This window comes from Protopterus annectens, chromosome 4.part0, assembly GCF_019279795.1.
Source record: "Protopterus annectens isolate FY-2018-M chromosome 4.part0, PAN1.0, whole genome shotgun sequence".
Classification (NCBI taxonomy): domain Eukaryota; kingdom Metazoa; phylum Chordata; order Ceratodontiformes; family Protopteridae; genus Protopterus; species Protopterus annectens.
In genome coordinates, this window is record NC_056733.1 from 1,823,139,414 (window position 1) to 1,823,151,828 (window position 12,415).

Below are 12,415 nucleotides of genomic sequence, written 5' to 3' on the forward strand. Positions count from 1 at the left end.
ATCTTTGTGATGTTATATTTTGGATTTCTATGAAGGGCACTGTAGTGAGTTTATGTTGGCTCAAATTGAATGCAGACATTATGGAAAGTAAACATTTTAATATATACACAAAAATGTACATGTATATAAAAACTGTTCTCTGATTATTGAGCATCAAAATAGAGCCAAAAAAGCTTCACCTCCTATTAGTATTGAAGGAGCACTGCTTGTACTGCACGGGATTGCAGCACAATGGGGAATCAGGGATGCTCCATTCCCCACTGTAGTGAGATCTCAAAGTTGGCATCTATAATTAAATGGGGGGGGGGGGGGGTATGGGGCTTGGCCTGTTGTAAAAAAAAAAAAAAAAAAAGTGTTTATGTTGTCTTCGGTTTCTGTACATTGAAGGTTTAATCTTTTTTGGCTTTATGATATTCCCTCATGAGTATTCTAGTAATATAAATAATCCAATCTATTGGAACCACATTTGCAGAAATTATACTAGATTTATTTACACAAGACAAGCAAAATGGCTATCTTGTAACAAAAAAGGGTCAAACGCCTACTTCTATATAGAAAGCTTTAGCAAATGCATTCCATCGTTGCAAAGTTTCTCAGAGTATAACAAAGTAAATCAGCACTTAAAACTCACTGAATAGGCTTTAAGCACACACCAGAATATTGTGCTTCACGTATCAGCTTCCTTTGCTTTATAAAGGAAGGAACCTCTTCCTAATTTATACAAAAGCAACAGCATCTAACCCAGTTCCCACCTTCAAACTTTAACCCTCAAGACTCCTAATCCTTTAATTAAAAATTCAAGAAAATAGGAATCTACCTCAGCCTGCTTCTCTGTCTATTGTAGCAGAGCAAACACCTGTTTAGCACAGAGTAGGCTAACCAAACTAAACAGCGTTTACCATGTGTAGCAGGCCACCACAATTGCCACAACCTCCCCCAGCCTAAAACTACTGGTTCTAGCTCCATCTGGTAGATGTAAACCCTGGACGGCACACGTGCATTAAAGTGGTTGCAGCCCAAATAAAGTACAATTCTAAAATTGTATGGTTGCCATGTTATTGTCAAACAAGAGTATGGCTAAACTGTCTGCAAGCCACAGAAGACAGGGCATGATCTGTGAATAGGCCAAATTCTCTTCTTAGCAAATAGTACAGGGATTGCGAGAGCAAATTATTTTCCGAGAGCTTTGTTTAACTGCAGAATAGGGTTTCACAAGGCTTCAGACTGTTAATTCTCCCTTTACCACCTGGTACAACACTGCAATGTTATAGACCAGGAACAGTTTGAAGCCAGAGCTCAGAATATGTTCTAAACGGACTTTAGTTTTTCTAAAGGCTTGTTCAGCCTCCACTAGCAGGTGAGCTTTCAATACAGGACTATTTTAGTTAGGTCAGCCAGGAGGAAGGCTTATGGCAACAAAATCTGGGCAGAAAGTGTGATAATTGCTTGCCAAATTTAAAAAAAAAAGGTGCCTTAACATTCCTTCTGTAGTTGGCATAGGCAACTAACAAATAGCCCTCAACTTGTACATCCTCCAGGTTTCACAAACTCTTTCCTATTGCGCAACCTAAATAGCAGGGGTCTGCAATCCCCACCCCCCATTTCACAGCCTAAATAGTCTCTTGCCATGCCCAACTTGCATTTAGCTAGATTAGCAGCGAGTTCAATGGCTTGACCTTTAAGGAGTGAAATTTTCCAATCTTCAGAGGCTGATGAATCATCCAGGTAGGCTGCAGCACATCTGGCATGAATTCACTAAATACTGTGTCTCGGCCTCTGGAACACTACATGTGCTCTATGTAGTCCCAAAGGCAAGGCTTACAAGCAAATTAGGTCTCTTTCTGGGTAGAGTTTCTTCTCATTTCTGAGACATTGACAAAGTCTAACCTATTTTGACATTAGGATATGCTGGGGGAGGTCTTGCTTCATCAATGTACTACAGAAATCCATTTCTCAAATACTTAATGTTCTGGTTTCCCCTTTTCCCTAGTTTTTGCACAGAATTAATTTCCATAAATTTCAAGACCCTAACTTTCCAAGGAAGTTTTTAATAAGGGATACTAAAAAATACTTCATCTACTGGTCTGAACAATTTGAGATGATGCACATTATATTTATTAACCTGCCCTGCAGACCTGTAAAATGCTTTTTTTACACTTTTAAAAGAAAGCAGTTTCTTCCTTCCATGTTTATTTGCAGGTAGCAAGCCCCAGAAATGGCTGTCACACAATGAGTCAACTGGTGTTATTCAAGATGAGCCTTGGCACACTTGCAGCAAAACGTTGGGAAGCAATTTGTCCCATTTCTTCCATCCACTTAAACTCAACATGTATTGCAAAATGTTTTAATAAAGCACTCAAGTAGCTCATTTATCAGAAAGGATACACAGTCATCTATTTTCTAAACATTTCACAGTTCATAAATTATTTTGGACATGGATGGGGCACACTTATCGGGAAGAATTTCTAAGGAAATGGGCAGTATTACTTGCAGTGTTATAGCATTTTCATTGACTCTTGTTAAAGAACTTTCAGCAAGATTTATTGTACACTGAATTGCTTAAATTCTATACAAGTGGATCCACCCTCATTGCTATGCATTCTAAAGGGACAACCAATGGTCAATGGTGCTAAAGGGTTCTTAAATACTGGGTAAACACTTGTCATTTAACATTCTGGACAAGCCGTACAAAAAATAAATAAAAAAAAAAAAAGTTTGCCATGTCATTCATACCAGGTCAGTAAAAGCTGTGGCATTAGCAGCTCATCCATGACATGGTCTGTCCAGTTCACTGCTATGTTAACTCTCTGGAAAGAACTGGAAACAAAGTGGGCAACACTGAGAACAAAGCATGGCTGTACTTCTACAAGCACCATTTCACATGCAGGAACACGTCACGTTGCCACTATTTGGGGTGGACGAACTGAGGTGCAGCCCTTATAATGCAAGCAGGAGGAAAGGACTAAAAAATCCTAGTGGCAGCATGGATAAAAAAAAAAAAAAAAAAAAAAAAAAAAAAATACACTCATGCATGGTTTATGCTCAAAGTACAACAAATAGGCTGGCAGGGCCACCGTAAATCTGACTGATGGCAGTCAAGCAAAAAGAAATAGGTATTTACAAATGATCATAAATATTAAAGTTATGAACTCACCATAACTATGCATCTGTATTGCCCACTTTCAGTCTTCCTTAATGTGTGGGTACTGGATCCGACTTGGAATCAAACTGACGAATACACTAGATTTTGGATTCAACTCTCAAGCTTCTCCCTTTACCTGTAATGCCCTAGTGAAACAACAATACCTCAGACTGAGTTTGAGGTGTTATGGACCCCAAGACAGAGGAGGAAAAAGGGCTCCAACACACAACAGAGGTAACATACGACACACCAGATCATTCCAGAATAATGGAGGGTGGGGGGTTGAGGATGAATAAAAATGGGCAACAAAGATGCATAGTTATGGCAAGTGCAACTTCAATAACTAATGTTGGTCCTTTTCATTCTTTCAATGTGTGGGACAGAGTCCCCAGCTATGCGAATCTTTGGTGGCCCTCATGGAATGATACTCCAGAGAACTGCCAAACCAAATGCAGTTCTGCTTCTGGAGGTCAGATCCAGTTTGTAATAAAAGGAGCATTAAACCAAGAATTTGCATTAAATGAAGAATCTGCTGCACAAAGGTCAATGGAAATTCTAGACCAAAACGTGGGAAAAGTGGCCATGGATTTAATAGAATGTGCTTTAGGAGACTCTAAAAGGGATAGGTCTTGAGTATATACAACAATGCAAGTCAGTGATTTAGCCAAGGTTACTTTAGAAACTGGTGATCCTTGTCAGTGTAAAAAAATGGCTCTTATTTCCTGAAATTTGTCCTGTGTAGATAAACTTAGTTAAGCACATGGAAGAGATGTAGCACATACTCTCTTCCTTTTGAAAACTTTGGGTGAAAAAAAAAAAAAAAGACATGTTGACACTAGACTCTAACACTACCTTAGGTAAAAAGGATGGGTTGGTTCTTAAGGCAACACTGTCTTTGTGAAAAAGAACCAAGGAGATAAAGCCTGGAGGTCAGAAATCCATCTAGCAGATGCCATAGCTACTAGAAATGAGATTTTCCAAGACAAAAAAAAACACCAAGTCAGACTTGGCTGAGAACTAAGGGGGTGGGCCAACCTTTAGAGTACAACTTAAATCCAAGGAGGTAATAGGGCTTTCACTGGAGGTCTAATCAAGACGGCTCCCATCAGAAAGGACTTGCACAATTTGGAAGAAGCTAAAGGGAATGCATTTACTCACAAGTGAAAATTAGATACAACTGCTAACTGCACTTTGATTGCAGAAAAGCCACCACCTTCTGGAAAAATAGATGCCAAAGGGTCTGGAGCTGAAGATATAGGAACAATACATTTATTTTTTTGTTATTTAACATTTGTTGACTGGAAAGTCCAATTTGGAATAAAGCCAATTTTCAGTGGAGGCCCAGGGAGAAATACTCCAGATGCATGTCTTTGTAATGTGGGAGTAAACTGAAGCCCCCCAGGAAACCCACACGAATACAGGGGGTACATGCAGACTTTGCATATAAGGCACACCAGCAGAGAATCAAACAAGAGAACCTCTTGCTGTGAAGTGACAAAGCAACCACTGCACCATCCATAAGAGATAAACTTCCTTCAACAGCGCAAATTAAAAATCTTTTCTATTTACTCCTGTAGACTTTACTTGTGGAAGCTTTCTAGGAAGCTAGAAGTATCGGGCGTACTGCAGAGAAAAGCCTGGGCTGTATAGCTATCAATGGAATTGGATAAAACCATATGGTTAGTTTCAGACCTGGAATATTGGGATGATTAATCCCAAAGGGATGAGAGAGATGGTCTGGACTCTGGTCCAGTATCCATGGAGAATATCAAAGACGAGACCAAAGAAAGGGGAACCACACCTGGAAAGGCAAAAAGAGGCCAATGAGAATAACTAAGCTCTTCAAGTGAAGTGATTTCAGCAAGAAATTTGGAATCAGAGGTAAATGAGAAGCATAAAGGAGACCGGAGGGCCAAATGTAGACTACATCAACTTTTGGTGTCTCTCCCTGAGGGGGTGGGATTAGGGCAATGAACCTGTTGCACTTGTAGGGAGATGCAAAGAGATAGCAGCAATGTTCGCTCCAATGACAGAAAATCTTCTCCACTGTTAAACTGATTGTGACAACTCATGAGGCATCAAATTGGACCTGCTGAGTTTGTCCTCTAGTATGCTGGATTTTCCCAGTATGTGCATTGACATAAGAAAGCAGTTGGAGGTGACTAACCACTGTCACACTCACTATATCTTGACAAAGTGGGGGGGGGGTGATCAGGTTCCCCCATGTGTTGATGCATCACACCACAGACATGTTAGCTTGCATCACAATCTTCTCCTAGGAGGGAGAACATCTTGAGATGCCTGCAATACTAGTAGGACTGCTCCCATCTGTAGAGCACTGGTATGCTAATTGGTCTATTGAGGGAACCACATACTTTGGGCCGTCTGTCCCAAGAAGCGTCTCCACTCAAACTGTGAGGCATCATTGATGACTGTGGCTACTGGATGAGGCAGAGTAAAGGGACAACCTAGATGAAGTTTGTCAAGTGAATCCACAAGCAAAGATGATCCTGACATATTCAAAAGAGTTTCACCTAAGAGGCAGATGAAGAACAGAACACTGAACAGCTAGAGTCCACTGCAGAACCTGTATACAGAAACAGGCTATAGGAGCTATAGTAATGGCTGCTGCCATTGATCCTAAAGCCTGAAGGACAAGAATCAGCGGTACTTGAACCTGACTACCTACTTGGTGCATAGGAAGGGAGGCTGACTTAATGGGTTCAAAACGGGCAGCTGCGAACTCCAAGCTCTGCAGGGATTGTGCATGAGACTTGGAGGTGTTGACTGAAATTAGTTTTTAGCAAAGTGGGAGCAAATAGCACCTGGGTCTGCTCTAGGAGATGCTTGGTCAGAGTGGTGAGGAGCAAATAGTCTAGATATGGCAACAGTTTATCCACAGTCACAAGTGAGCTGCTACCACTTCCATACAGTTGGTAAACACCCTGGGGGTTCTGGTGAGACCTAACAGCATGGCTCTGAATGGATAGTGATTGGGATAGTCTGTTATTGATGACTTAACGGACCATTCAGAACTTTGACTTCTTTACAAACTGGTTCAGGCTGCTTAGATCCAAAATTGGTCTGAAGTCCCCAGACTTCTCTGGCAAAATCTTGAACAAGTTAGAACCCTCTTTGGTCTGATGGGACCCCCTGGACAACTCTGTCTAGCAGATTTTGTAACTCTAGAGCTGTAACTTCACTCTGACTGGGCGGAACATTGGGAAGCCTTCTTTTCTTTGGGAGAACCTGGGAAAATGGCATAAACTAACCTCTGGATACAAGTTTTAGCACCCAATAATCTTGCTATTGAAGCCCAGGCATCTGGGTGCAAAGACAAGTGCCTCCCCAATAATTCCAGAAGTGAGTAGTCTGGCAACCCTTCAGGAGTGCTGAAAGGGTCCATCCGAAAAACAATCCCAAAAACCCTGGTTTTGTGGGCGTCCTCTGTTGAGAGGACAGTCTTCCATTTTACAACCACCACTACACTTCTGGAGATGTCCCCACATGAATCCTGGAAAAGTCCCCGGGATTTACAAAACCACATTATCTAACCTCCTCCGATTCCAAACAAGGATTGTTGAGGGGTACAAAGCATATCCCTACAGCAGACATCCTGTTAACTCTGGGAGAGAGTTTTTTATTTTTATTTCTTTAAATACACAGGACCAAACAAAGATGTTCCATCAAAGGAAGCACTGATGAAAGACTCCACAGAGATGCGCAATAGCATCCAGGCATATCTTCCGATAACCAACCACCCATGGAGTACCCACTGCAGCATGGGAGATAACCCTCATGGGCACACTGGAAATGGATATTAAAAAGAAAATAAACTGCGAAGCGGCCCTTCTGTAGTCCTCTACAGACATGGACTCCTAGGAGGGATTTGGAAAGTTTCTTGGTCAAAACCCTCTATAATCTTGTGAAGTGCACTAAATTCAGGGACCTCAAAGCAAATATGCACTATCCAAACTTGCCCAACAACCTGGGCTCTATTCTGGGGGTGGACAAAGTAACTCTGCTCTGCTAGTTCCTTCTTCACGGTTGCCACCACCACCACAGCACCAACTAGACTCCTTGGCTCCAATGAGGTCTGTCCTTTAAATTCGCCAAAAATGTTCTAGGTGTTGGGAAATTGCTTCAGAGCCAAGTTCTTTCCATGCCCTGGAGGAGATCAAAATTTACAAGCTCGCTCTACTCACTCAAGATGTACATGGGCCAGAACCAAAAGCTTCCAGAAAAATTGACTCCAAGGGAAGTACCTGAAGACCATCCACCTTGTCGTTTCAGGATTCCCAGGATGTCTCCAAATGGAAGTCATCTAGTGGAGATATCCTCAGTTATAGATTCCATAGGGGACTGTCTCCTTTTGCGCATTCCTTTTCAGGAAAGCTCTTCAGCAAGATGATCCAGAGAGGTATCTGAAAAAAAGGGGTAGTTTCTTGATGGGGGCCATCTGGATACTAATAAAAAGAAAAAGGTACTGGCTGTCCATGTGGAGTAGGCCTGAAAGGCTCAGAGCTACAAACCTGGAGGAACAGATCTAGGACCCAAAAATGAAACCGTAATCCAATACCACAGTTGACAGAAAGCCCTAGACTACCTCAAAGATCAATTTACCAGGAGAAGCCATGGCTGGCCACACACCTAAAAATACCACAGCTGCCAGGCCCCAAGCCTGCCTGATCAGTGCCTGGAAGAAGGTGTCGGAGCAGAGCCAACACTGAGGGGGCAAGGATGGTTCCGATAACATCAGGGTGGATTCCAAACCCCTGAATCCAGCTCTGATGCTTCTGCTCCAAGCCTCTTCCCAATCCAATGGATCCAGAAAGGAACTGGTCAGGGAGGCCATCAAATTTAGAGACCTAGCTGTCTTTGAATATGACAGACTCTCGGGGCTGCCAGATCCAATGGTCTGAAACCTGTGGATGGATCAAAGGAGATTGAGATATCACAACATGGAAGGTGGACGGGAGGCTCTAGGATCTGATGGGAGACACAGATGGGAGAACTCCCATTTAAAATCAGAGTGATGAGGAATTTTCTTCATCATCCATGTCTGCTTCTGACAAACTTCAAGGACCTAATGGACAAGGTGGTCAACTATGGTCTAGACTCTCTCCTTGGTGTCCCCTGAAGAGAAAACATCCAAGAAGTTAGATTGTGAACTCTGGTGAATGGATTTGAGAACATTTTGATGGAATGACAATATGATCCAAAGGCATGGGATCATAGTGGCTTTTCTTAGGATCTGATAAAGTCTGATCTGAAATTTTCTGGATTTTTTTTTTTTTGGTGGCTCCCAGGATGTGAAATTCAAGTAGCAGACTTTGGAAAATCTTCCTACAAGATTCCTTGAGCTTTGAACCTGACTTGGCAGATTTGTCAGGGGTTTGAACCCCATGAAGATGGAGGAAGCAAACCTTTAATAACCATCTTATTTTCACCCGTATGCCATGGTGGTACGGCAGTAGTATTGTTACCTCACAGCAAGAGGTTCTCCCGTTCAATTCTCAGCTGGGCTTGAGTGCCATCTGTGTAGAGTCTGCATGTCCTCCCAGTGTTTGGGTAGCGTTCGAAAGACATGCGTGCGTAAGTGGGTGTGCCTTCGTTGAAGGTTGTGAGCTGGCACCTCGGCGTTTCGTAAAAATCTGCCAATCATTAGCAGACCGTAGTTTCGCTGTGGCGACCCCTTACCGGGAAAAGCCGAAAGACAAACAACAACAACTGAGCTCTTGAATTAAATGAACAGCTAGTGTTGAGGTGCACTGCTCTGAGGCAGTAGACACTTCCTGTGGGCATCAGAATTGGGGAATCTTATGCCCACAGAAAGTGCACTCTAAAATCTGTTGATTTATCTTTTTCTGTTATACAGGGTGGGGGGCTTTTGAGAAAGGAAGGGAGATAATTTTTTAAAAAGTGGTAAGCAGACTACCAGCAATAGAATACCATCTAATGGGTAGAAAAAAAAAGTTTAAGATGGAAAAGGACAAGTACCAGCTATGGTAGGTTAGAGAGTACCAAGATGTATGAAAGTTTAGAAGTATAAAGTTAAATAAAAAAGGATAACCACTTAGAAGAAAAAGCTGGAAATTAATGTAAAATCTAAATTTAATGCTCAGAGGGATCTGCATTCAGTGTGAGATAGCAGCAAACAAGATCTGAGGTATTGTTGGCTAACTAGGGCATTGTAGGTAGAGGGAGGAGCTCGAGTTGTATCAAGTACCTACAAGTTCATAGGTTCATAGGTTCATACTAGGCTATCTGCCCGAGGGCATTTACAAGCCTAGCCCATAGTTTTGTGGCTTACGCCACCCCTTTAGTAAGGGGAACTATACCCATTATTTTGCTGTGCCTCTGTTGAGCAGTGACACTGAGGTAATCCCTGGGGTATATCTGCGATCTCCCATCCATTGGTCAAGATTTCTCTTGAACAAGGCCAGCGAGGTGCTCTGCCTCACATATACCGGGATTTTATTCCACAGCATAGGGAGTCTTTGGGTGATGAATCTATCCCTCCAGCACGTCCTATTAATAGCCATGTCGAGGTTTAAGTCTCCCGAGAGACTTGAGTTGAGGAAGAATGAAAGGGACATTCGATACTAAGGTTTCAAATATATTTAAGGCACAGGATACAAACTACTTGTGGCATATATGTGCAGAAGCACTGTGTAAAACTCTACTTGGAATAAAGGATAAGAAAATAGAACAGAATTCTCTGAACTTGGGCTACAAATGCCACTGTGCATTATGGTGAAAGCAGAGACACTTTAAAAGGTAATGAACCAAAACCAAATCCTACAATATAATGAATAAAGGAGAATTAACTTTCAGGTGGGTGCATTTCCTTATGGTAAACCAGTTGTGGTATAATGTAGGTCATGTTTATAATCTAATGAAGATCGAATAAGACAATTCAATTCAAGAGTTAACTCAGAAGTATGCACAGCTGGAATATTAACAGAACAGATAGGAAAAGGAACAAAACTATGAAGTTTTCATAATTACCATAAGACACACAGCGACAACAAAACACAGTTCGTAGAAAGTAATGTTCTCATTTTTAACCCAAGTCTACAAGCAAGAGATCACCTTCTTCCAACAGGTAAGCCTGTACAACAGACAATTTGCCAGATTCAGACATGTACAATTTCTTCATGGCTGTTTCCCAAGCACCAAGCCCACAGAAATGGTCACCCAGGAAGTAACAAGACACAATGACAAACATCTGCTTGGAAGCAAGTAGGATCAGCATCAGAAAATTCCAGGATTCATGCCTCAACAAAGCACACCACCACAAAAAGGAGTAGCCCAGTAACAATCATACCACCTGTGAACAACAGCTCAAGTACACTGCAAAATCAGCCATTTCAGCAGAATACACCAGATGATCATTTGCTTGATTTTTACCAGTACAAAAATCTAATAGAATAAAAAGCTCAGTAGGATATTGATGGATCATACAACTTGGGGAGACAATGATCACTTCCACTATCTAGACAATACAGCCTACACACAAGTTAATGTTGACATATGCTGCTTTAGGTACACGTTTGGAATAATACCACTAACATGTTTTCTTGATTTGCTAGCACGCATCATTTCATGACAAAAAAGAAATGAAGGACTTATAATGCCCAACTACAATTTACAGTGTTCCTCATTTTAAGCTTTCAGAATAAATGCAGGGAATGCACAGCTAAAAGTACCAATAGAGAAGTTTATAAGCAGTTAAGTGCAATATTCAAATTCCAATTCCATTGTAGTCAAAACAGCACAACCCCCACACACAGCACAATACAAGCATTCATGACATCTGTAGAACAGAATCTAGGTATGTCAATACCACATTAAAATCATTATGTATTCAATGTGTGAACTTCCATGACCCATATTACACAGGTTCATACAAATAACAAGAAAATTTAAAGTCCTACCTGTTACAGGCACTGAGATTACTGAAGTCTGTGGTCAACGTAGAGATCGGGGACATTGGCTCAGGAGAAAATGGAACTGAGCCTCTATCCCACACCAGATTTAATAACATCCTGCAGCGAGATTTCATATGGAGATTTGCACCAGAACCTTCAAAAGCAGCAGATGGGCTGTCAGTCATTGTCAACTTCTGGTGAATTTTCTAAGGAAAAATAAAACAAGTTACACAGATATGGCCACATCTCTGTTGCAAACATATGATTTGTTAAGCCAAAAAATTACAGAAGCCTTTAAAACAAAGAAAAACTTACATACTTGCCATGAAGAAATCATTTGTGCAAGTAGTCTCAGAACAGTAGATGTTAAAATCATCATGACTGCACCATCCTTAGCCATATGGTTTATATCTTGCACAGAATACAACAGCCTGACAACTTCCAAAGCTTAGAGGGCACCTTCCATGCAACCCACCAGTTATTCTGCTTGCGCAAAGTTGAAGGAAAGAAGGAAAAAGGGGTGGCTTGGATGTCAAGCCTTTCAGAGGTTGTATGCAAACAAGACCATTGGAAAAAAGTCAAGTCAATCAAATCAAATTAAAACTAGAGATCCTCACCAGAGCAAAATAAATAAACAAAGATAAGGGGTATGATGGGAGGAAGAAGCTATTACAGTAGTGACCATGGTAAATGTACTTGTACAACTGTACTATGTTCTTCAAAGGATCACTACTGTAGAAACCCAAGCTATAAAATACTTCATTACCACAATATAACATGACAGGGAGGAAAGATGAGAGTCCAGGAGCTCCTGCAGAACTGTTTGCTTTGAAAAAGCATGCACTGAGGACCAAGTTGCTATTTCTAGATTACTTACAGAAACTATGCCTGGCAAGATAGCACCAGAGTGGTCTCTGGACATACCTTCTCCCTCATCAAGTTCTGGAAAGACAGGGGAATGGATAGCTTGGCTTAAGGTAAAGTCTGACCACTTGAGAACTAACCCTTCATTTATGCCTAAAGAAATCCCAATCTTTGTAGAAAATAAGATAAGGCTGACTCCATCATGAGAGCTTTTAACTACTACTCCTCTTGCACAGAACTGGGAAATTTGTAAAATTGTAGCTTACATCAAGAACCTCAAATAAGTGGAGACTTCCAAGATGGCTGCACAATGAGTAACAGCTTAATTTCAGCTCTCCCAGTGTGAAAACAAACTCAGAAAAGAGCGCTACTTAATTTGTCTTTTGGGGTAAATTTCATTAAATGGCCATTAAGTCGCTGCCAAGATGCCAGCAAAACAAATTCGAGAACCTGAAAGAACATTACAAAATGTAAG

At 41.3% G+C, this 12,415-nt stretch overlaps 1 protein-coding gene across 1 annotated transcript in view; it reads right to left on the reverse strand.

Moving 5' to 3' along the window:
- The window catches only part of CDC25C (cell division cycle 25C), a 1,649,736-nt gene that overhangs the window by 1,566,054 nt on the left and 71,267 nt on the right, over positions 1 to 12,415 (reverse strand). Inside the window, exon 2 of the mRNA XM_044069511.1 lies at positions 11,083 to 11,282. Within this exon, the coding sequence (XP_043925446.1) occupies positions 11,083 to 11,261 (179 nt within the window). The 5' untranslated portion in view covers positions 11,262 to 11,282. The remainder of the gene's footprint in view (positions 1 to 11,082; positions 11,283 to 12,415) is intronic.